Below are 26,073 nucleotides of genomic sequence, written 5' to 3'. Positions count from 1 at the left end.
TCCCTGGATCTGGACCCGTAGTGAGGAAGTTTGGCGTTCTGGCGAGACGCCATGAGATCTATCTCTGGTTTGCCCCAACGTCGAAGTATTTGGGCAAAGACCTCCGGATGAAGTTCCCACTCCCCCGGATGAAAAGTCTGGCGACTCAAGAAATCCGCCTCCCAGTTCTCCACTCCCGGGATGTGGATTGCTGACAGGTGGCAAGAGTGAGACTCTGCCCATCGAATTATCTTTGATACTTCCATCATTGCTAGGGAGCTTTTTGTCCCTCCCTGATGGTTGATGTAAGCTACAGTCGTAATATTGTCCGACTGAAACCTGATGAACCCCCGAGTTGTTAATTGGGGCCAAGCCAGAAGGGCATTGAGAACTGCTCTCAATTCCAGAATGTTTATTGGAAGGAGACTCTCCTCCTGATTCCATAATCCCTGAGCCTTCAGAGAATTCCAGACAGCGCCCCAACCTAGTAGGCTGGCGTCTGTTGTTACAATTGTCCAGTCTGGCCTGCTGAATGGCATCCCTCTGGACAGGTGTGGCCGATGAAGCCACCATAGAAGAGAATTTCTGGTCTCTTGATTCAGATTCAGAGTAGGGGACAAATCTGAGTAGTCCCCATTCCACTGACTTAGCATGCATAATTGCAGCGGTCTGAGGTGTAGGCGTGCAAAAGGTACTATGTCCATTGCCGCTACCATTAAGCCGATCACCTCCATGCATTGAGCTACTGACGGGTGTTGAATGGAATGAAGGACACGGCATGCATCTTGAAGTTTTGTTAACCTGTCCTCTGTCAGGTAAATCTTCATTTCTACAGAATCTATAAGAGTCCCCAAGAATGGAACTCTTGTGAGAGGAAAAAGAGAACTCTTCTTTTCGTTCACTTTCCATCCATGCGACCTTAGAAATGCCAGAACTAACTCTGTATGAGACTTGGCAGTTTGAAAGCTTGAAGCCTGTATTAGAATGTCGTCTAGATACGGAGCTACCGAAATCCCTCGCGGTCTTAGTACCGCCAGGAGGGCACCTAGAATCTTTGTGAAGATTCTTGGGGCCGTAGCCAATCCGAATGGAAGAGCTACAAACTGGTAGTGCCTGTCTAGGAAGGCAAACCGTAGATACCGGTGATGATCTTTGTGGATCGGTATGTGAAGGTAAGCATCTTTTAAATCCACTGTGGTCATGTACTGACCCTTTTGGATCATGGGCAAGATTGTCCGAATAGTTTCCATTTTGAACGATGGAACTCTTAGGAATTTGTTTAGAATCTTTAAATCTAAGATTGGTCTGAAGGTTCCCTCTTTTTTGGGAACCACAAACAGGTTTGAGTAGAACCCTTGTCCTTGTTCCGACCGCGGAACCGGATGGATCACTCCCATTAATAACAGATCTTGTACACAGCGTAGAAACGCTTCTTTCTTTATCTGGTTTGTTGACAATCTTGACAGATGAAATCTCCCTCTTGGGGGAGATAATTTGAAGTCTAGAAGGTATCCCTGAGATATGATCTCTAGCGCCCAGGGATCCTGAACATCTCTTACCCAGGCCTGGGCGAAGAGAGAAAGTCTGCCCCCCACTAGATCCGGTCCCGGATCGGGGGCTCTCGGTTCATGCTGTCTTTGGGGCAGCAGCAGGTTTCCTGGCCTGTTTGCCCTTGTTCCAGGACTGGTTGGGCTTCCAGCCTTGCCTGTAACGAGCAACAGCTCCTTCCTGTTTTGGTGCAGTGGAGGTTGATGCTGCTCCTGTTTTGAAATTCCGAAAGGGACGAAAATTAGCCTGTCTAGCCTTAGCTTTGGCTTTGTCTTGAGGTAGGGCGTGGCCCTTACCTCCTGTAATGTCAGCGATAATTTCTTTCAAACCGGGCCCAAATAAGGACTGCCCCTTGAAAGGTATATTAAGTAATTTGGACTTAGAAGTAACATCAGCTGACCAGGATTTTAGCCACAGTGCCCTACGTGCCTGTATGGCGAATCCTGAGTTCTTAGCCGTAAGTTTGGTTAAATGTACTACGGCCTCCGAAATGAATGAATTAGCTAGTTTAAGGACTCTAAGCCTGTCCATAATGTCGTCTAGCGTATATGAACTAAGGTTCTCTTCCAGAGACTCAATCCAAAATGCTGCCGCAGCCGTAATCGGCGCGATACATGCAAGGGGTTGCAAAATAAAACCTTGTTGAACAAACATTTTCTTAAGGTAACCCTCCAATTTTTTATCCATTGGATCTGAAAATGCACAGCTATCCTCCACCGGGATAGTGGTACGCTTAGCTAGAGTAGAAACTGCTCCCTCCACCTTAGGGACCGTTTGCCATAAGTCCCGAGTGGTGGCGTCTATTGGAAACATCTTTCTAAATATTGGAGGGGGTGAGAACGGCACACCGGGTCTATCCCACTCCTTAGTAACAATTTCAGTTAATCTCTTAGGTATAGGAAAAACGTCAGTACTCGCCGGTACCGCAAAGTATTTATCCAACCTACATAGTTTCTCTGGTATTGCAACGGTGTTACAATCATTGAGAGCTGCTAAGACCTCCCCTAGTAATACACGGAGGTTCTCCAATTTAAATTTAAAATTTGAAATATCTGAATCCAATCTGTTTGGATCAGAACCGTCACCCACAGAATGAAGCTCTCCGTCCTCATGCTCTGCAAGCTGTGACGCAGTATCAGACATGGCCCTAGTATTGTCAGCGCACTCTGTTCTCACCCCAGAGTGATCACGCTTGCCTCTTAGCTCAGGTAATTTAGACAAAACTTCAGTCATAACAGTAGCCATATCTTGTAATGTTATCTGTAATGGCCGCCCAGATGTACTAGGCGCCATAATATCACGCACCTCCCGGGCGGGAGATGCAGGTACTGCCGCGTGAGGCGAGTTAGTCGGCATAACTCTCCCCTCGCAGATTGGTGAAATTTGTTCACATTGTACAGATTGACTTTTATTTAAAGTAGCATCAATACAGTTAGTACATAAATTTCTATTGGGCTCCACCTTGGCATTGGAACAAATGACACAGATATCCTCTGAGTCAGACATGTTTAACACACTAGCAATAACTTGCAACCTGGTTATAGTCTTTTTTAGCAAAAACGTACTGTGCCTCAAAGAGGTACTTAAACGATTAAAGATTAAATGACAGTTGAGATAATATACTGAGAACAGTTATAGCATCAACTTTAAAACAACACAACTTTTTGACATAAAAATTACTGAGTAACGTCTTTATCCACAGTCAATATAAAAAATTCTCACAGCTCTGCTGAGAGAATGTACCTCCCTTCAAGAAGTTTGAAGACCCCTGAGATCTGTCAGAGATGAACCGGATCATGCAGGAAAAATAATAGCTGACTGGAAATTGTTGATGCGTAGCAAAGAGCGCCAAAAACGGCCCCTCCCTCTCACACACAGCAGTGAAGAGAAACGAAACTGTCACAATTCAAAATAAACTACTGCCAAGTGGAAAATAAAGCCCAAACATTTATTTACTCAGTACCTCAGCAGTGTAAACGATTCTACATTCCAGCAAAAACGTTTAACATGATATAATACTTATTAAAAAGATTAGTGACCTTTAACAAAGTAGTTCCGGTGAAGTACCATTCCCAGAATACTGAAGTGTATACATACATGTCATTATAACGGTATAGCAGGATTTTCTCATCAATTCCATTCAGAAAATAAAAACTGCTACATACCTCAATGCAGATTCATCTGCCCCTGTCCCCTGATCTGAAGCTTTTACCTCCCTCAGATGGCCGAGAACAGCAATATGATCTTAACTACTCCGGTTAAAATCATAGCAAAAACTCTGGTAGATTCTTCCTCAAAGTCTGCCAGAGAAGTAATAACACGCTCCGGTGCTATTATAAAATAACAAACTTTTGATTGAAGTCATAAAAACTAAGTATAATCACCATAGTCCTCTCACACATCCTATCTAGTCGTTGGGTGCAAGAGAATGACTGGGACTGACGTAGAGGGGAGGAGCTATATCAGCTCTGCTGGGTGAATCCTCTTGCATTTCCTGTTGGGGAGGAGTTATATCCCAGAAGTAATGATGACCCGTGGACTGATCACACATAACAGAAGAAAAAGGGATTATCTATCTTTTTAAACAATAACAACTCTGGAGTAGACTGTCCCTTTATTAGGATTTTCAAGGGGATTTTTGCAGGTGTTCTCTCAGACCTGCACCGAAAAAGAAATAACAAGCCAAAGGAAAGTAAAAAATAATGACTTATTCATTCAGTATTTCTGATAACTGTCTAATGATAGATGAATGAACAATTTGTGCAGTTGTTAGAATTCACCATTTTAAAATATCCAAACACCTCAGCAATCATAAACAAACATTCTGATAATTGTACAGGAGATCAGTCAGAATTTATTGATATAATTTACCTATTTATTTATTACATTATATTTTGAAGTGGTGCTGTTATTATATATTTTTTATATATTCTGATAATTGTATTTTAGTGGTGTACAAGCTTTTGATTGGATTTCATCAACACATGTACTGAGCATGCTATTTAAAGGGACACTGAACCCAAATTTTTTCTTTTGTGATTCAGATAGAGCATGCAATTTTAAGCAACTTTCTAATTTACTCCTATTATCAATGTTTCTTCGTTCTCTTGCTATCTTTATATAAAAAAAGAAGGCATCTAAGCTTTTTTCTTGGTTCAGACCTCTGGACAGCACTTTTTGATTGGTGGATGAATTTATCCACCAATCAGCAAGGACAACCTAGGTTGTTCACCAAAAATGGGCCGGCATCTAAACTTACATTCTTGCATTTCATATAAAGATTCCAAGAGAATGAAGACATTTTGATAATAGGAGTAAATTAGAAAGTTGCTTAAAATGTCATGCTGTATATGAATCACAAAAGAAAAAAATTGGATTCAGTGTCCCTTTAAATGATATAGTGAGCCACAGAGACAGAAGCCAAAACTCTCCCAAACTATATGTGATGTTTTCCCAAAGCAATCTCATGGAATCCCTTGCTTTTCCAGCTATACATGAAAGTCACTTGCTATACACTTCTATGCACTGTATAAGTAGCCTGTTTAATCAATCAGTGATGTTACCTGACTGGCCGTGCAGTTGGAGACGCAGGTTTTTCCATCTGCTCCCAGGTAGAAATTAGTGGGACAGGCACATTTGTACCCTCCGCCCGGCGAAAGAAGACAAAGGTTACTGCAGCCACCATTGTTGAATTTGCAGGGGTGTTTTGGAACTGAAACAGAACAAATTGCCCTTTAACATAAAAAAAACTCAAAGTACGACCAGAAATCTGATTTTTCCAGTTGTATACCATGTCATATACCATAATATTGATATAATAATCTACTGTATCTCATCTATTATTCACCTAAATGATTTCAATTTGAAACAAATACATAGGCTATATGGTTGGTCTTGTTTATGCGCTATGCAAGCTGATATATCAGAAAGCTAAATAGAAAGACAGATGTAATTAACACCAAAAACATATATAAAAATAATATTCTATTATTAGAAAAGGCATAAAGAAATTTAAATGCAGCTATTTGAGCGTAACCTAATACTTTTACACAAAAAGAAACAAACTTAGAAGACCATGCAATAAAGCTTTCTTGTGGAAAACCATGAGACTCACCATCTGGTTGGCGATATAAGTGGTAAATATGGATGTCCATGGGTCGATGAAGGGTGCTTATAAGCATGGTCTTGTTTACACCTGTGGTTTTATGTGCTCGGTTTATAGATTTGGTTTCCCAATCTGTCCAGTATATGTAATCCTCAAACAGCGTCAAGGCAAAGATATGGGGAATATCTTGGCTAAGCACTGAAGAAAACAGTCACAAATTTATACACACGACAGAAACCACAATATCCGCTATCCTCTCTTTGTAACTCAGCTTGTGCACCTAGATAAGCAAACTACTGGCCTTTCTTTGTCAATAGATAAACTACACAACAATTATAAATATCTATCTGTTTTTTATCTGTTCATTTATTTTTTTCCCTCAATTTCAATATTTCAAATTTCGTTTCTTCTCTTTACCCTGTAATGTTAAATTTGAAAATGTTTCAGATGAGTATTAAGTAATGCTAAAAATCTAAAAGGGAAGAGAGAAGCCAATTTGGAATTTAGCCTGGAGATGACAGGGCTTGCCATGGTTTTAACAACATCTCCAAAAATGGGTTTCAGCAGAAATGGTAAGATAAGCAACTACAACTTAGAGACATATATGTGGCAAAGTTAGACTTGTGAAGACTGCCATGTACTCTTTCATTTTTTAGGACTGGGAAATCCACAGTTTTCAGCACTGTACTGTAACATCTGTTCCCCTTTAATGTTTTCAATATTACTTGTTATACCTATTACAGAGTATTAAACATACAGTGTAGGAAATTGTTCCTTCAAATTTATTTTTGTATTCAAAATAGCCGTTTTTGCTTATTAAAACCATCACCTATTGTTCTCAAGAACATTTCCCTTTAAATGGTCTGAGTCTGCAAAAAAAGCAGGTCTGTTCAGTCAGACCTAGTCTCTATCTCTATAAACAAAACCTAATATTTAGGTATTAAATAGCTAATTATGGGTGGGTGGGGGGCAAGGAGCTAAAACAACTAATTTAAATACATAGCTCTCTCTTCTATCTCCTACGGTATCCTGTTTACATAGTTTTTCTACAGATAATTAATCTATATTCATATTTTTAGTATAGGTAGTAGTTTAAACAGAAAAAAATAAGATAATTTAAATGGCAAAATAAAGGTAAAGGAGCTGTTTGCAAACAATTTAATACACCCATGCAGGTAAAAATGGATAATTAGTAAAACATTAAAGTTTACAATGTGTCCCTTTAAATTACAAGAAAAGCAGGAAATAAATATTGGAAGTTTTAATATGCATAATTCAGCATTTTATATTACAATCTCAAATTATTTACTGTGTCTTTAAAAGCACACAAAAAACATGGGGAAAAAGACGAGCCAAGTGTTTTGTATTGATAACTCATACACTAAGTAAAATTTTCTACTCATTTGGTTCTTTATTTTTTTTAGCCTCCAAATTCCCTCCTTACCTGTGTGCCTATTGCTGCCATCAAGGTTGGCAAACTGAATATAATCCTCTCTAGCATCTGCCCAGTAGATTCTGTTGTTGATATAATCCAGAGTTAGGCCATTAGGCCATGTTATCTTGCTGTCCACGATCACACTCCGGTTAGTGCCGTCCATGCCAATCTTACCAATAAGAGAATTATCTCCCCAGTCTGTCCAGTACAGGTAGCTAAAAGAAGACCAGACAACAAGGTTATCCAATAGCTGCATTCTACTTATAGCACAATAACTTATAAGGCAGGACACTACAGAAAACAACATTGATGCATACCCGATAAGTTCATTTCTTTCATGATGGTGAGAGTCTATGAGTCATAACGTGTGAGAATATTCCCCTTCTGGCCGCTAGGAAAAGGCAAAAGACACCCCAACACACCAGACCTTTAAATCCTTCACACTCCTCATGATCTTTAGTCACACATGAAGCCAAGTAGATGAGGAAAAAAGAGAAAAGCAGGAAAGATAAAGTGGGGCAAAGAAGTGCAAAACAAGTGTTCCTGTCACCTGAACAAAAAGAGAGGGTAGGGCTTGTGGACTCTCGTCATCATGAAAATAAATGCATTTTTCAGGTAAGCATAAATTTAGTTTTCTTTCATCAGATGGTGGGAGTCCATGAGTCATAACGTGTGTGAATCAATGCACAAGCCGTGGAGTCCACCGTGAATAGGAGGGAACAAACCGTGAAGGCAGGACGTTACTATTCAGACACTACAGCCCACAGATCTTTCCAGCCAAAGGCAGCCTCAGAAGAAGCATACACATCAAAGTGATAGAACTTAGCAAAATTATGAAAAGAAGACCAAGACCAAGTAGCTGTATAACAAATCTGATCAATAAAAGTCTTATTACAAAAAGCCCAAGAAGTGCAACTACTCTTGAATGAGCTGTTATGTGCTCAGGGGGAGTTTTCCAGGCAGCCAAATAAGCCTTATCCTTTTGAAGAATCAGAAAAGGAGGTTTGCATGACGGAGCTAAAATCTCAGAGACCCTTCTAGCTGAAGAAATAGCTAGAAGAAAAAGAAGCTTCCAGGATGAAAGCTGAAGGTCTAAACCATGCATCGTCTCAAAAGAAGGAGTTTGAAAAACTCTCAAAACCAGATTAAGATTCCAAGGAGGAGAAACTGGACGAATAACTGGTTTAATTCTGATCAGAGACAGAACAAAGGTCTGAAAGTCAGGAACAGAAAGAGACAAAATCTGATCCTTCAATGAACAGGTTGATAAACATTTATCTGAGCTTACCTGCAGGATCTCAAAACTCTAGGAATTCTAAAATAATTACAACGGTAACCTTTGTAAGAACACCAGGCAAAAAAGGTTTTCCACACTTTATGATAAATACGTCTGGTAACAGGTTTCTTATTCAGGGTATCAATAAATCAGAAAAACCTCTCAGAGACAGAATTAAAGAAACACAAAAAATATGGGCTAATTAAAGTTTTTGATGTAGAAAACGTAGTAATTGAAATGCTTTAGCTATTTTGCTTCTAAAACAATTAAACATTAGGGAAAACTTTGCAGAGCTTTCAATGTGATCTCTTCGAAGCAAGGATCATATGTGACATGATCCCTGTGTATAGAGAAAGAAAGAAAGAAAGAGTCTTCCCCAAGAAGGCCTTGAACAAAAACTTATTTGATACCCCTGGGAAATGATATGCAATACCCAGAGATCCTGAACATATCTCTTCCAAGCCTCTCGAAAGAGACTCAATCTGCACCCCACTAGAGACTGATCTTGTATGGGGGCTGCACATTCATGTGGTCTTGGGAGCTGAGCTAAGCTTCTTGGACTGTTTGTTTTTGGACAAAGTAGAGTTCGACTTTCAGGAGGATTTGTAATAGTTAGAACTCTGGGAAGAGGGGGAATCATCCTGAACCTTAGATTGTTGAAAGGTATGAATACCCAGCAGATCTAAGGTTACCCTTAGAATTCCTATCCTGGGGAAAAGATCTGCATACCAAATCCTGCGAGGCAACGCCGGAGCAATGAGGATCACTGATGCCCTCTCCTGTTTGATTCAAGCAATGACTCAAGGAAGAAGCGCAAACGGAGGAAAAGGGAAAAGGCACAATGTAAACTGATTAACCATTAAAAGTTTAACATTAAATATAAACCTAAGGTACTGTTCAAATTAGCGCTGGAAAAACTAACAACAGTAAAAAGGCTTACATAGCAAATAACACAGTACATAAAAGGGATAACTACAAATTAAAGCCAAGCTCTGATGATCAGCATGGCTTACCACCTCCAAAGGTCCTGAGAACCTTACTACACGCTGAGAATGTTACAGCAACACAGAACAGGAAACTATTACAACACAGAAAAAGTGCGCTTAAAAGCTCACTAAAACAGTTAACCCTTAATGTGCCTGCGCTACCGGTGAGAACTAAAGCTAAAAACCGGAAGGGAAAAAGCAGAATTTTAGCACAGAAGAAGAAAAACATAATGTGAACAGATAAGAAGCAACTTTTAAGCATGCTAAGCTGACCGTACTACATTTAAAGTAATACTAACCTAAAAAAACAAAGTTTAAAGTGCCCAAACATGCTATAAACTATTAATATAAGGTGTATGGTATATAAATATATGTCCCCAGACTATGTAAATCATGTGAACATGTTCATACTAACAGCCGGTGGGTTATTAAGATGCAGGTACCTCTCAGCACCTCTATCCACTGGGCTTACCTTAGCTGCAGCAATGCACTTCCAGTACACGAGCCCATCCTGCAGTAGCATCTTAATCCAGGGGATTAGAGGAAAAGTCCACATTTCACCTGAAGAAAGTTGTGGATCCACAAGGAGCAGCTCACTGTAGACCAGGGGATCGGTAGACAAGTCCACATTTCACCTAAGAGGCCTGCAACATTTCTTCACTGAAAAAAAGACTTTTCACTGCCTGGCTGAAAACTCCTTGATAGTCTCTCTGAATGACAGGTTACTGTGAGGAGGATCAGATCAGTTAAAGGATCCCCTTTTAAACAACGAAGAGATCTTGCACTTCACTTTCACCTCACACAGCTCAGAGAAACTAAATTTGAGTGAAGAAAGGGCCCCTGAACAAGAAGGTCCTTCCTCAACGGAAGTCTCCAAGGTGGCAGGGATGACATGTCCACCAGATCTGCATACCAAATCCTGCGAGGCCACGCCGGAGCAATGAGGATCACTGATGCCCTCTCCTGTTTGATTCGAGCAATGACTCAAGGAAGAAGCGCAAATGGAGGAAATAGGTATGCAAGATTGAAGGACCAAGGAACCACCAGAGCATCTATCAGTTCTGCCTGGGGATCCCTTGACCTCGACCCGTATCTCGGAAGAATGACATTCTGACGAGATGCCATGAGATCCAACTCTGGCCGACCCCATTTGAGAATCAGGTTGGAGAACACTTCCGGGTGGAGTTCTCCCTCTCCCGGGTGAAAAGTCTGCCTGCTCAGAAAGTCCGCCTCCCAGTTGTTCACCCCTGGGATATGGATCGCTGACAGATTACAAGAATGGGCCTCCGCCCACCGGATTATCTTGGCTACCTCGGTCATCGCTAAGGAACTCCTTGTTCCTCCTTGATGATTGATGTAGGCCACTGTCGTTATGTTGTCCGTCTAGAATCTGATGAACTGAGCCTGATGAACTGAGCCAAAGCCAACTGAGGCCAGGCCAGAAGAGCATTGAAGATCGCCCTCAGTTCCAGGATGTTTATAGGAAAAACAGACTCTGCCGGAGTCCACACTCCCTGAGCTTTTAGAGGACCCCAGACAGCCCCCCACCCCAGAAGGCTGGCATCTGTTGTCATAATCACCCAGGATGGTCTGCGAAAGCATGTTCCATGGGATAGATGATTCAGAGACAACCACCATTGAAGTGAATCCCTTGTCTCCTGCACCAGGGTTATCCGAGGAGACAAGTCTGCATAATCTCCATTCCACAGCCTGAGCATGTTTAACTGCAGAGGTCTGAGGTGAAACCAAGCAAACGGGCTGATGTTCATTAATGCCACCATCAGTCCGATTAACTCCATGCACTGGGCCACCGACGGCCGAGGATTGGACTGAAGGGTTCGACAGGTATCTAGAATCTTTGATTTCCTGACCTCTGTCAGAAAATAGAATCGATTGCAGTTCCCAAGAAAGTCACTCTTGCTTTCGGGATTAAAGAACTCTTTTCCAGATTTACTTTGCACCCGTGAGTCCTCAGGAAGGACAGTACAATGTCGGTATGGGACCCTGCTTGTTGACAAGATGGCACCTGAATCAGAATATCGTCCAGATAAGGCGCCACCGCAATGCCCCGTGGTCTTAGAACCGCCAGCAAAGACCCCAGAACCTTTATGAAAATTCTGGGTGCCGTGGCCAGCCCGAAAGGAAGAGTCACAAACTGAAAGTGCTGGTCCAGAAAAGCAAACCTTAGGAACTTGTGATGATCTCTGTGGATAGGAACATGAAGGTATGCATCCTTCAAATCCACTGTCATCATAAATTGACCCTCCTGGATCAATGGAAGAATGAACCGAATAGTTTCCATCTTAAATGATGGAACTCTGAGAAAATTGTTTAGACTCTTGAGATCTAATATAGGTCTGAAGGTTCCCTCTTTTTTGGGAACTACAAACAGATTTGTATAAAACCCCTGCCCCTGTGCTGGAACAATTACTCCCAGGGAGGAGAGGTCTCTTACACAATGTAAGAATGCCTCTTTTTTATCTGGTTTGCAGATAATCTTGAAAGAAGAAATCTTCCTCTGGGAGGAAAATTCTTGAACTCCAGTTTGTATCCCTGGGACACTATCTCTATAGCCCAGGGATCCTGAACGTCTTGCACCCAAGCCTGAACGAAGAAAGAAAGTCTGCCCCCCACCAGATCTGGTCCCGGATCGGGGGCATGCCCTTCATGCTGTTTTGGAGTCAGCAGCAGGCTTCTTGGACTGTTTACCCTTGTTCCAAGGCTGGTTGGGTCTCCAAGTAGGCTTAGATTGCGAATAGTTCCCTTCTTGTTTAGAGGAGGAAGAGAAATAATTTCCCCTGAAATTACGAAAGGAACGAAAATTACTTTGTCGTTCTTTTTGTTTATTTCTCTCATCCTGAGGAAGGAGATGACCCTTACCTCCCGTGATGTCAGAAATAATTTCCTTCAAGCCAGGTCCAAACAAGGCCTTTTCTTTGTAAGGAATAGCCAGAAGCTTAGACTTGGATGACACATCCGCATACCAAGGTTTTAACCATAAAGCTCTGCGGGCAAGAATAGAAAACCCTGAACTTTTAGCTGCTAATTTAGTAATTTGCAGAGAAGCATCTGTAATAAAGGCATTAGCCAACTTCAGAGCTTTAATCCTATCTTGGATCTCCTCTAAAGTGGTTTCAGTTCTGAGAGACTCAGACAAAGCATCAAACCAATAAGCTGCTGCACTAGTGACCATAGCAATGCATGCAGCCGGCTGCAATAGCAGACCCTGGTGAACATAAATCTTTTTAAGTAGACCCTCCAATTTCTTGTCCATGGGATCTTTAAAAGCACAACTATCCTCAATGGGAATAGTAGTTTGATTGGCTAGAGTGGAAATAGCTCCTTCCACCTTAGGCACCGTCTGCCAAGTTTCCCTGACAGCGTCCGCTATAGGAAACATTTTCTTGAAAATAGGAGATGGAGAACAGGGAATACCTGGTCTCTCCCATTCCTTGAAAATAATCTCCGAAGTCCGCTTCAGTACTGGAAAAACGTCTGAGTAAGAGGGAACTTCAAAATATCTATCCAACTTGCTCGACTTCGCAGGAACGACCACTACTGTAGAATCATAAAGTAACTAAAACCTCCATGAGCAACAAACAGAGGTGTTCTAGTTTGAACCTGAAAGAAACAACCTCTGAATCAGTCAACGGTATTGAACCTTCTGAGTCTGAAACTTCGCCATCTGATAGAACCTCTGCTGAGGTGCCTACCTGCCAAAGATCACTCCCAGACCGGAACACTTGTAGCCTATGCAGACGACGATCCGGAATTCAAGGGCACAAAAAAATTCTACAACCGCTTGTCTGTTAGTTCAGAGAGACATGCGGTAGTAGAGCCACGTGTATAGACGTTCACCTCTGTCGGATGAAGACTGCGCTATGAGATTAAAGCAGCGTGCAAACCATAGCCCCGCTCATCGTGGGCGTAACCCAGTACCCGACTTCGGATAAGATTAAAACTAGTAACCGCAGCCACCATTCCCAATAAAAAATAGCCAGAACCCTCTTTTCAGTCTGCTCTTACTTTATAGGCTTACAAAGATTGAAAAATCGGCAAGAGATTCCATGCCTTCTCCCAGCCCAGTGCCTGTACTCAAAGCTGTCCACAAACAGACACCCTTCATACAAGAGGGATTAATGTCCCAACATAAGAAGCCAAGTGACCCCTTTGACTAAGTCTTATGCCTCTGTAAATAAATTGAAGTGCCCACTTTCTTCTGAGAGTACTCCCCAGAGTGAATAAAGTAAGCACTTACCTTAAATGTTGCCCGACAGCAGAACAGTCCAGCAGGTTTAAGAGGTCCTCTCCCTCCCATAGCCCTGTGGAATAAGATAAGCCTGAGTTAAAAGTTGCTTAGGCTATCTGGATTAGGGCAGCAGAAATATATAGGAGGCACAGTGAGAATTATGTCCCACAAGTTCCTATTGCTCTAAAGCCACCAAGAGCTCTATTGAAGAGACTGATATGGACTACGGCTACACCATAGGACAAAGCAGCACACTCTGGCACTACTTTAAAAATAATAAACTCTTGATTAAATAATCTATACTAACCTCACTTTACCTCTTCCTATCACTAACGTAGGCAAAGAGAATGACTGGGGTGGGAGGGAGGGGAGGAGCTATATATAGCAGCTCTGCTGTGGTGCTCTTTGCCTCCTCCTGCTGACCAGGAGGTGAAATCCCACAAGTAAGGATGAAATCCGTGGACTCATCGTGTCTTTAAAAAGAAATACATTGACTGAGGATCATAAACGTGGGAAGGATATAAAGCTCTGGTGCGTTGGGGTGTCTTTTGCCTCCTCCTAATGGTGAGGAGGGGAATATTCCCACATGTGATGACTCGTGGACTCTCACCATCTGATGAAAGAAAAACTCAGTGATGATTATTCTAAAATACTAGGTGCATGGAATGTTAATTCAGAGAAAAGGTGCACATTCACAGCAAACTTAAAATAGTGAAGTGAGCCAGAGGAGATGCAAAGCACAGAGCATAAGTGCACCACTGCTCTGATATCTTTGACAAGAGAACAAAGACGGATTTCTCATGTGGTTACTTACCCATGCTGAACATCCACTACCAGGGCACGTGGCTCCCTCAGACCAGAGTTAACCAACACAGTGCGATAGGCTCCGTTCAGTTTGGACACTTCAATAGTATCCCTGCCTTTGTCGCACCAATACAGGTTCCCACCAACCCAGTCTACAGCCAGACCATCAGGATTACTAAGTCCTGTGCGATGTAACACCTGTGGAAAGACATGAGATTCACATCCTTCAACTGCAGCAGCACACAAAATACTGATTTTTAGCGGATCACTTTGCAATTTCACCTTTTTCAATAAAGCCTTATGAATATAACATAAATACAAGTAAAATGTCAGCCATTTCCTTTGTTTTGTTTAATATATATAGACACACACAAAACAGCAATGCATGAAGTTGCTTGGAATAAACATAATATGTAAAAAAATAGCATTTGTCTTTATTGAGTGTAGATTATTTTCAGTCTTATTATCCAGGCACATTATAGCGCTACATTTTAGACATGCAACTACCACTAGGGAATCTCAAGCACTCTGCCACATCGTGTTGTCAAATTACCTGTACGTTGCTGCCATTGATGTGCATGCGCCTGATCATACTGCCCTGAGTGGTGACATCTGTCCAGTAAATCATTTCTTCCCGATAATCAAAGTCTAATGCCACAGCATTGTTCAGCCCCTGCAGAAGTCAATACCAGATATTACACACACACAGACATAAAGGCTTCATTATACTGACAAATGTTTATAGATTATAGGAACAGTGGATCTATATCTTGCAGATTGCATAATGTGTTTATTATTTAGACAACTGTTTTTTTTGTTTGTTTGTTTTTTAAATCTTTATTAACAAATTTTAGAACAAATCTACTGAGAGTGAAAAAAAATATATGTTAATCCAATTCTTAAGGTAATTTCTTGTTGTTGGCTCTTAGTTCTTTAAAATATGTAAAATCTCTTAAAGGGACAGTAAATCTGTATAATTCCTTAAAGGAACAGTAAACCAACTGTAATAAAAAAAAAAAGCTTAAAGGGATACTGTACCCAAATTGTTTCTTTCATCATTCAGATAGAGCATGCGATTTTAAGCAACTTTCTAATTTATTCCTATTATCATTTTTTCTTCATTCTCTTTATTATCTTTATTTGAAAAGCAAGAATGTAAGTTTGTAAGCTGGCCCATTTTTGGTTCACAACCTGGGTTGTCCTTGCTAATTGGACAGCACCAATAAACAAGTGCTGTCCAGAGTACTGAACCAAACATTGTCTGTCTCCTTAGCTTAGATGCCTTTTTTTCAAATAAAGAAAGCAAGAGAACAAAGAAAAATTGATAATAGGAGTAAATTAGAAAGTTGCTTAAAATTTCATGCTCTATCTGAATCATGAAAGAAAAAATTTGGGTTTACTGTCCCTTTAATTATGCATAGTAAAACTTGCATTATTTATTTTGCCCCTTTTCCTTCACTTTAAGTCTGAAAATTGTGTATATTCCAGCCGCAAAAAAACTGAACAAGCACATGACAGGCTTTACAAACCTAACCCTGCTTCACAGATCTGCACCTGAAATAGTATTTAAAGGACCAGTAAACACAGCAGATTTGCATAATCAACAAATGCAAGATAACAAGACCATACAATAGCATTTACTCTGAATTTCAAATGAGTAGTAGATTCTTTTCTAACACATTTCAAAGTTATGTATATTTCCACTCCCCCTGTACCATGTGATAGCAATCAGCCAATCACAAATGCATATACGTATAGTCTGAGTTCTTGCACATGCTCAGTAGGAGCTGGTGACTCAAAAAAAGTGTAAATATAAAAGACACTGCACATTTTTTTTAATGGAAGTAAATTGCAAAGTTGTTTAAAATTACATGCTCTATCTGAATCATGAAAATTTAATAAAGCCTGAGTGTCCCTTTAATGAAAACAGGTACACGCTAGAGTTAACACAGAAAATGTATTATCTTTTAATTTTAAACAATGGATATTTTGTTAACAAAATGACAGTGGCAAGCCCCAAATAAAGAAAAGGTGGGTGGAGTTTGACTATTGAAAAACAACTGCAGTAAACAAGGTAATAACCTGTTTAAATAACATGTTAATTTGTTGGAAGGCTGCAGAACAATGTTTAAATGTAAATACTGCAGACATTATGCAATTACAGTTCTCACTACAGAGAAAAAAAATTGCATAGACATGAGGATGACAGGAACCTGAGTTCTGGGATAAAAATGGCCTTGAATGGAGGCTTAAAGAAAGCGATACATAATCTTTCTCTTATTTAATTAAAATCCTTTTTTTATTTTTAATGTTAAAAAAAAACATATATATTCATACATAACTTCATGGCTTGATATAGCATAGAAGATACATTCACTATGACTACAAAACATGCTCATCAATACTATCGGAAACCTAACTTAAATGCAATGTTACTTAAACATGATCTGGAATGTTCATTTAAACATTGATGGATGGAATGACAACTTTGTGATGTTGCGAAAATAAGCAAATATAGAGCTTTGAAATACTAATACTAAAATAAAATAAAAAGTTTTCCTCGGTTACGACTTGCATTGAGCAAAACTCTTGCAAAATTGTGAAAAGACAATATTAAATGATAGAAGGTCTCACCTGCTTCAGCAAAGTGTAATTGTTGCCCCCAAGACTCAACTTCCTTAAATAGTACCGATTAGCAAAAATTAGGAATGGTTCTTCCACTAGAAGAAAGAAGTCAAATGCAACAGAAATTTTAGGTCCACAGAAAATTTTCTTACAAAAAAATATAATCACAAATGTCAGAATATAGTAGACCTTTAATAATTTGAGTCTTTAAAGTTGAGAGCCTTGCTTTTAAAAAAACATTCAACTAAAACCAGTTTTGGCTTCATACTGGGGCATTAGCTTTGGGTCCAGATATAGACTCATTCTAAATACTAAAAATTCTCGTCTCTTAAGTGAGGAAAATATATCTTTCTATTTAATATGCCACATAACAATAATTCCCAACATTTGTGGTGGGCTATCCAGGTCTCAGGAGGCTGAGGGAGGCTGGTGCCCTAACCCCTGGACTGTCTCGACTACCCTTCTGGCTCAGGATTTGGTACCTTCTTTTCCTCCTCTGGTTTCTGACCCCTGCCTAATTGGGACCATCCTTCTGTCTTACTAATAGGTACCTATTCTGTCTGGCACTCCGACCACTGCCCTACTGACCAAGCTCTGCTAATCCTAAGCCTATCACTCAATTTTTAGTTTTATTAAGTGACATTTCTTGGCTGTTTGAACAGTATTAAAGATTTTGTGCATGCTTAGTTCACATTTAAATAGTAATAAAAAGTAAAAAAAAAAAAAATTTAGACCTTTAATCATATTCTTGAACTATGTAACATGATTTAAATATAAATATCAGATTGCAACGAAGTGTTTAGAGATTTAACCATGCAAATTATAAATGTATTAATAATTATATGACATTATTATTAGCACAAGTCATAAATTGGTGTTAAAGGAACATTAAAATCAAAATGTCATCCTCTCATAAAAGGTATAGTTATGAATAGTGAAAAAAAAAAGTTTTTTTTATTATATTTATTGTCTGCTTTTTCTGTAATTTAAATCAGAAAATCCTAGTTCTTGGAAACCGGAACCTCAATTCTATTATATTCTGCACAGTGATAACATAAATTTCTCTATACAAACTTTTCAATAAGTGTGCCACTGCACAGCAAAACAGTGCACATTCTGCTTATTGAAACAGCTGTTATTAAGGATTGGAATGGCATAGACATATGAAATATGTGTTATAAAATATCACCCAAGATGCCATAAGATGTTTTTATTTGAACAGGGATTTCAGAATAACATTACACTTTTTGTTTGTTTTTGTTTTTTGTATGAAGTGATGCAGAGGAAACAATAAGACAGTAACTAGGTAATCAGGATGATAAAGGATTTTGTGCCATTCTGGGGTTGTGGAGTGTTTAAGGGTTCCTGGGGCAAGAGTTATGGTCACAGGCTTCACAGAAATGTTCAAAAGTCCTGTTGGCTTTGTGCACTTTATAAATTTGGAAAACACGTGAACATAAGTATTTAAGTTCATAGACAAAGTGTTATTTAGGATACAAAAGGGACTGGAGGACTTTATACACCTCTTATGACAGTAAATCTGTATGTAACATGTCCTGGGCTGTAAGGACTGTGTTTATGTATTTACACATACGTGTGTTTCACATAATGTATATAGATTGCTATACAAACTATAAACTACAATATCATATGGGTCTATAAACCTTACATGCAAGCAGTGGCAGTTACTTACCTCCAGCAGAACTGACAACTTTGCAACTGTTGGTGTCATTGGGTCGAGACTCAAAGCCCTCCACACAGAAGCAGCGGTAGCTTCCAAGGGTATTCATGCACTTCTGGCTGCAGGGGTAAGTCGTAATGCACTCATCAATGTCAACACATGTCTTCCCATCATCCTTCAACCGGTAGCCAGGACGGCATCTGCACTGCAGAGGTTACAGAAAACAGTTTGAAAGAAATCGGTCAGAGCAAGACAGGTGCCACTTCAAATGATCATTTATCTCTGCTTTCTGTGATCTAAACACTTTTACCTATGACATCCAAGTTTGTCTATGAGGCCGAATTATCAAATGTCTGTCGGACCTGATCCGACAGTGCGGATCAGGTCCGACAGACCTCGCTGAATGCGGAGACCGCTTCTTCATTCGGAGCTTGATAAATGGGCCTCATAGAGGCCAATTTAACAAAGGTCTTGCAGACCTGATCCGACAGTGCGGATCAGGTCCGCAAGACCTCGCTAAATGCGGAGAGCAATACGCACTCTGTATTCAGCATTGCACCAGGCAGCTCACAAAAGCTGCTGGTGCAACGCCGCCCCCTGCAGACTCGCGGCCAATGGGCCGCCAGCAGGGAGGTGTCAATCAACCCGATCGTACTCAATCAGGTTGAATTCTGGCGATTCCTGTCTGCCTGCTCAGAGCAGGCGGACAGGGTTATGGAGCAGCGGTCTTTGTGACCGCTGCTTCATAACTGCTGTTTCTGGCGAGTCTGAAGACTCGCCAGAATCATGGGCCCTCAAGCTCCTTACAGAGCTTGATAAATGGGCCCCTATGTGTGGAATACATAGTGGTATCTCATCCATATCAGTTAACATAAATGTAGAGCTTATGTACTGATCTATAAAGACCGCATATTAAATATTATTTTTTCATTTTTTAACACAAATAAACAATTTAAATTTGACAGATAGCTGTACATATCTTACACAGGTTGACTTTGAAGGGACAGTCTACTGTAAAATTGTTTTTACCTTAATGTGTTTCCAATGACTTGTTATACCAGGTACAAAGTATAGAGTGTATAAGAAAATGTTCCTTTAAATTTATTTTTGTATTTGAAATATCTGGGTTTGTTCTTTGAAACCACAACCAATCAAAACAATTTAAAATTAACATATTTTTTTTTGCTAATCTTTTCTACCTCCTACTGAGTGTATAATTTCTTCTGCTGGCTATGTTTACATAGCATTTCTTAAGCCTATACTTAAATATAGAAACTTTTAGTATAGGTAAGAATACCACAGGCAAAATAAGCTATTTCAAATACCAAAATAAAGTAAAAGAGCCATTTTAAACAATTTAATACACTCCAGCAGGTAAAATGGATGATTGGGAACAAATTAAAGTGGAGAAAAATGTAGGGTATACTGTCCCTTTAACAAACATAGGACCTCATAGCAAACCAAGAGAAGTCCCACACAAAGTGACACTCATAGTTCATAATTTCACTTTAAAATTAAATGAAATGTAAATCCATTTGAAACTTTTACAACAACCCATTTAAGACAAGCTTTAGCTGCATTAATACTATGTAAAACATCTCTTATACCTTGTATTGGGACAAGTTGACACCGGTATTTTAAAAATTATTTCAAAAATCCCTTTCACTGTTTCATATAGTTTTTTTTTTTCCATATATTTAGCTAGAGTTATTTAGCTAGAGTTCCCTGTTACCTGTTCTGCCAATTCAAAAGACAGCACTTGTATTGGGTTCTAATTACTTTGAATAGGAAGCTTTTACTCAAGATGCTACAATAGTTTTACCAGGTAATTTTGATGGAATGGAATGAGTAAAACTTTGCAACACACACATTATTATATTGATATGAAGAACAGGGGCATGAAATCCTCTGTGTTTTTGCAACTCTTATGATCACAAACAGCCTTGGGACAAATATAGAAAGTTCCTTTTTATACTACCGACCTATCACATGACCATTGATTGTTACAACCATAAATGATTCAAGGACAAAAGAAATACAATACATTTTAGTTTTAAAAATAAATAAGTGTTCCTTGCAACAACATCTACCAATGAACTACAAGACTTTATAACATCCAATTAGCTTGCAGATGGACATGCAATCACTAAATAACAAGATACATTCAAAAAGCAGGTTGTGTCTCAACTGATGCATTGTGTAACATGCACGGCTATTTGTCACTCTGTGGTATTGTGTAACATGCACAGCTATGTGTCACTGTGGTATTGTATAACATGCACAGCTATGTGTCACTGTGGTATTGTATAACATGCACAGCTATGTGTCACTGTGGTATTGTATAACATGCACAGCTATGTGTCACTCTGTGGTATTGTATAACATGCACAGCTATGTGTCACTCTGTGGTATTGTATAACATGCACAGCTATGTGTCACTGTGGTATTGTGTAACATGCACAGCTATGTGTCACTGTGGTATTGTGTAACATGCACAGCTATGTGTCACTCTGTGGTATTGTATAACATGAGCAGCTATGTGTCACTGTGGTATAGTGTAACATGCACAGCTATGTGTCACTCTGTGGTATTGTATAACATGCACAGCTATGTGTCACTCTGTGGTATTGTATAACATGCACAGCTATGTGTCACTGTGGTATAGTGTAACATGCACAGCTATGTGTCACTGTGGTATTGTATAACATGCACAGCTATGTGTCACTCTGTGGTATTGTATAACATGCACAGCTATGTGTCACTCTGTGGTATTGTATAACATGCACAGCTATGTGTCACTGTGGTATAGTGTAACATGCACAGCTATGTGTCACTCTGTGGTATTGTATAACATGCACAGCTATGTGTCACTCTGTGGTATTGTATAACATGCACAGCTATGTGTCACTCTGTGGTATTGTATAACATGCACAGCTATGTGTCACTGTGGTATAGTGTAACATGCACAGCTATGTGTCACTGTGGTATTGTATAACATGCACAGTTATGTTTCACTCTGTGGTATTGTGTAACATGCACAGCTAGTTGTCACTCTGTGGTATTGTGTAACATGCACAGCTATGTGTCACTCTGTGGTATTGTATAACATGCACAGCTATGTTTCACTCTGTGGTATAGTGTAACATGCACAGCTATGTGTCACTCTGTGGTATTGTATAACATGCACAGCTATGTGTCACTGTGGTATAGTGTAACATGCACAGCTATGTGTCACTGTGGTATTGTATAACATGCACAGTTATGTTTCACTCTGTGGTATTGTGTAACATGCACAGCTAGTTGTCACTCTGTGGTATTGTGTAACATGCACAGCTATGTGTCACTCTGTGGTATTGTATAACATGCACAGCTATGTTTCACTCTGTGGTATAGTGTAACATGCACAGCTATATGTCACTGTGGTATTGTATAACATGCACAGTTATGTTTCACTCTGTGGTATTGTGTAACATGCACAGCTAGTTGTCACTCTGTGGTATTGTGTAACATGCACAGCTATGTGTCACTCTGTGGTATTGTATAACATGCACAGCTATGTTTCACTCTGTGGTATATTGTAACATGCACAGCTATGTGTCACTCTGTGGTATTGTATAACATGCACAGCTATGTGTCACTCTGTGGTATTGTATAACATGCACAGCTATGTGTCACTCTGTGGTATTGTATAACATGCACACCTATGTATCACTCTGTGGTATTGTGTAACATGCACAGCTATGTGTCACTCTGTGGTATTGTGTAACATGCACAGCTATGTGTCACTCTGTGGTATTGTATAACATGCACAGCTATGTTTCAATCTGTGGTATAGTGTAACATGCACAGCTATGTGTCACTCTGTGGTATTGTATAACATGCACAGCTATGTGTCACTCTGTGGTATTGTGTAACATGCACAGCTATGTGTCACTCTGTGGTATTGTATAACATGCACAGCTATGTGTCACTCTGTGGTATTGTGTAACATGCACAGCTATGTGTCACTGTGGTATTGTATAACATGCACAGCTATGTTTCACTCTGTGGTATTGTGTAACATGCACAGCTATGTATCACTCTGTGGTATTGTATAACATGCACAGCTATGTATCACTCTGTGGTATTGTATAACATGCACAGCTATGTGTCACTCTGTGGTATTTTGTAACATGCACAGCTATGTGTCACTCTGTGGTATTGTGTAACATGCACAGCTATGTGTCACTCTGTGGTATTGTATAACATGCACAGCTATGTGTCACTCTGTGGTATTGTATAACATGCACAGCTATGTGTCACTCTGTGGTATTGTATAACATGAGCAGCTATGTGTCACTGTGGTATTGTGTACCATGCACAGCTATGTGTCACTCTGTGGTATTGTATAACATGCACAGCTATGTATCACTCTGTGGTATTGTATAACATGAGCAGCTATGTGTCACTGTGGTATAGTGTAGCATGCACAGCTATGTATCACTCTGTGGTATTGTATAACATGCACAGCTATGTGTCACTCTGTGGTATTGTATAACATGCACAGCTATGTATCACTCTGTGGTATTGTATAACATGAGCAGCTATGTGTCACTGTGGTATAGTGTAACATGCACAGCTATGTGTCACTCTGTGGTATTGTATAACATGCACAGCTATGTGTCACTCTGTGGTATTGTATAACATGCACAGCTATTTGTCACTGTGGTATAGTGTAACATGCACAGCTATGTGTCACTCTGTGGTATTGTATAACATGCACAGCTATGTATCACTCTGTGGTATTGTATAACATGCACAGCTATGTATCACTCTGTGGTATTGTATAACATGCACAGCTATGTATCACTCTGTGGTATTGTATAACATGCACAGCTATGTGTCACTCTGTGGTATTTTGTAACATGCACAGCTATGTGTCACTCTGTGGTATTTTGTAACATGCACAGCTATGTGTCACTCTGTGGCTCCATGTAACATGCATAGATATGTGTCACTCTGTGGCTCCATGTAACATGCATAGATATGTGTCACTCTGTGGCTCCATGTAACATGCATAGATATGTGTCACTCTGTGGCTCCATGTAACATGCATAGATATGTGTCACTCTGTGGCTCCATGTAACATGCATAGATATGTGTCACTCTGTGGCTCCATGTAACATGCATAGCCTCGAGTCCCTCTACTTCCCGTTATTCTATAGGTGAAATTCTTGTCTTGTTTACCTTGTATCCAATCTTTAAGTCCTCACACTCCTGACTGCAGCCGCTCTGTCTCTTGTTTAGACATTCATTAATGAAGCAATTCAGCTCATCTGACCCATCCCCGCAGTCATTGTTGTTATCACACATCAGGCTCTCTGAGATACATTTCATGTTCTTGCATTGGTAGAATGTGTCATTGCATCTGCCCTCTGTAACAGTCACAGAACAGTTAAGCATTAGTGCTGAATTGTTTCATTTAAAGAGTATTGTATAAGAGAAACTAGCATCAATTTAGACAACAGAAAAAAAACAACAACATTGTTTCCTATCGCCTTACCTGTACTGGTACAACGTGGGTTTTTTGGAGCTTCATCTGATTTGTCGTGGCAGTCAAACTCCCCATCACACTCCCACTGTCTGTTCAGCAGACAGCGGCCGTTGGCACACTGGAACTCATTGGGGCCACAAGTTGGGTATCCTGTCAATAAAGCAAGAGTTAGAGCAATGCGACGCAAACATAAAACTGCATATCAACAAATGCTTAATACTTAGTGATTTCAATGTATAATGCTGCAATACTGAGGGAGAAAGTAGTCAGACTAACACAAAGTGGGATTATAAAGCTGTGTCAGTCATAATCATGTAGGTACTAACAGGAAAAATAAATACATACAAGAGATGGTATGGCAATGGAGATAAGCAGAAAAAAACCTTCCTGTTCCTTTACCTGATGAGAGTTAGAATAGTTTTAGTGTGGAAAGGAGTTAACATACAGCAGACTCATTATTATTATTATTATTTATGTTTTGTGCAGCACTAGGCACTCACATTTCTGCCCCCCCACCTCAGGTTTTAGGCCTTTTTTTGGTCAAGGTGTAATGTACCTTTTTTTCATGGCATTTCCAAAGTAAATGTTTGTGTTCAAGTGTGCACGTGTGTGTATATGAAGAGTGTTTGTGGTGTGTGTAGTGCAGTGTGCTTGTGTAGTGCAGTGTGTGCATGTGTGTGTGTATTGAGTCTCAAAAAGTGCTGCCCCTCCAAATCTGCCGCCCTAGGCAAGTGCCTTGTTTGCCTAGGCCAAAATATGACCCTGAGCAGACTTGAATTATTAAGTCGCTAGGAAAGTTTAGTAATGTAAAATATAGCATGAGGGAAAACATGAAGGTCTCTATTTTATACCAGGTGTGATAATTGGATATAAAGTGGAAAAACATGACACAAAGTAAAGTAGAATTAAACTGAGAGAGGACGACACAAACAAAAAAGGAGAGAGCACACGCATGAGAAGGCATAACAAAGAGAGAGCACACAGACTGGAGGGTACATAAGAAAGAGAAGAGAGAAAGAACAGACATGGTATAGTATAAAATAATGAAAAGAGAGAGAGAACAGACATGGTATAGTATAAAAGAAAGAGAAGAGAGAGAGAACAGACATGGTATAGTATAAAAGAAAGAGAAGAGAGAGAGAACAGACATGGTATAGTATAAAAGAAAGAGAAGAGAGAGAGAACAGACATGGTATAGTATAAAAGAAAGAGAAGCGAGAGAGAGAACAGACGTGGTATAGTATAAAATAAAGAGTAGAGAGAGAGAACAGACATGGTACAGTATAAAATAAAGAGTAGAGAGAGAACAGACGTGGTATAGTATAAAAGAAAGAGAAGAGAGAGAACAGACATGGTATAGTATAAAAGAAAGAGTAGAGAGAGAGAACAGACGTGGTATAGTATAAAAGAAAGAGTAGAGAGAGAGAACAGACATGGTATAGTATAAAAGAAAGAGAAGAGAGAGAACAGACATGGTATAGTATAAAAGAAAGAGAAGAGAGAGAACAGACAAGGTATAGTATAAAAGAAAGAGAAGAGAGAGAACAGACATGGTATAGAATAAAAGAAAGAGAAGAGAGAGAACAGACATGGTATATTATAAAAGAAAGAGTAGAGAGAGAGAACAGACCTGGTATAGTATAAAAGAAAGAGAAGAGAGAGAACAGACATGGTATAGTATAAAAGAAAGAGTAGAGAGAGAACAGACGTGGTATAGTATAAAAGAAAGAGTAGAGAGAGAGAACAGACATGGTATAGTATAAAAGAAAGAGAAGAGAGAGAACAGACATGGTATAGTATAAAAGAAAGAGAAGAGAGAGAACAGACAAGGTATAGTATAAAAGAAAGAGAA

At 39.7% G+C, this 26,073-nt stretch overlaps 1 protein-coding gene across 1 annotated transcript in view; it reads right to left on the bottom strand.

Annotated features, from left to right (window-relative positions):
* The window catches only part of LRP1 (LDL receptor related protein 1), a 595,167-nt gene that overhangs the window by 119,019 nt on the left and 450,075 nt on the right, over window positions 1–26,073 (bottom strand). Inside the window, 9 exon segments of the mRNA XM_053708175.1 lie at window positions 5,091–5,239; window positions 5,642–5,830; window positions 7,077–7,282; window positions 14,393–14,580; window positions 14,936–15,055; window positions 17,017–17,102; window positions 18,701–18,893; window positions 23,915–24,102; window positions 24,231–24,371. Of these exon segments, the coding sequence (XP_053564150.1) occupies window positions 5,091–5,239; window positions 5,642–5,830; window positions 7,077–7,282; window positions 14,393–14,580; window positions 14,936–15,055; window positions 17,017–17,102; window positions 18,701–18,893; window positions 23,915–24,102; window positions 24,231–24,371 (1,460 nt within the window).

The sequence above is a fragment of the Bombina bombina genome, chromosome 3 (genome assembly GCF_027579735.1).
Source record: "Bombina bombina isolate aBomBom1 chromosome 3, aBomBom1.pri, whole genome shotgun sequence".
NCBI classification, from domain to species: Eukaryota; Metazoa; Chordata; class Amphibia; order Anura; family Bombinatoridae; genus Bombina; species Bombina bombina.
This window is presented reverse-complemented; position numbering and strand designations above follow the sequence as displayed.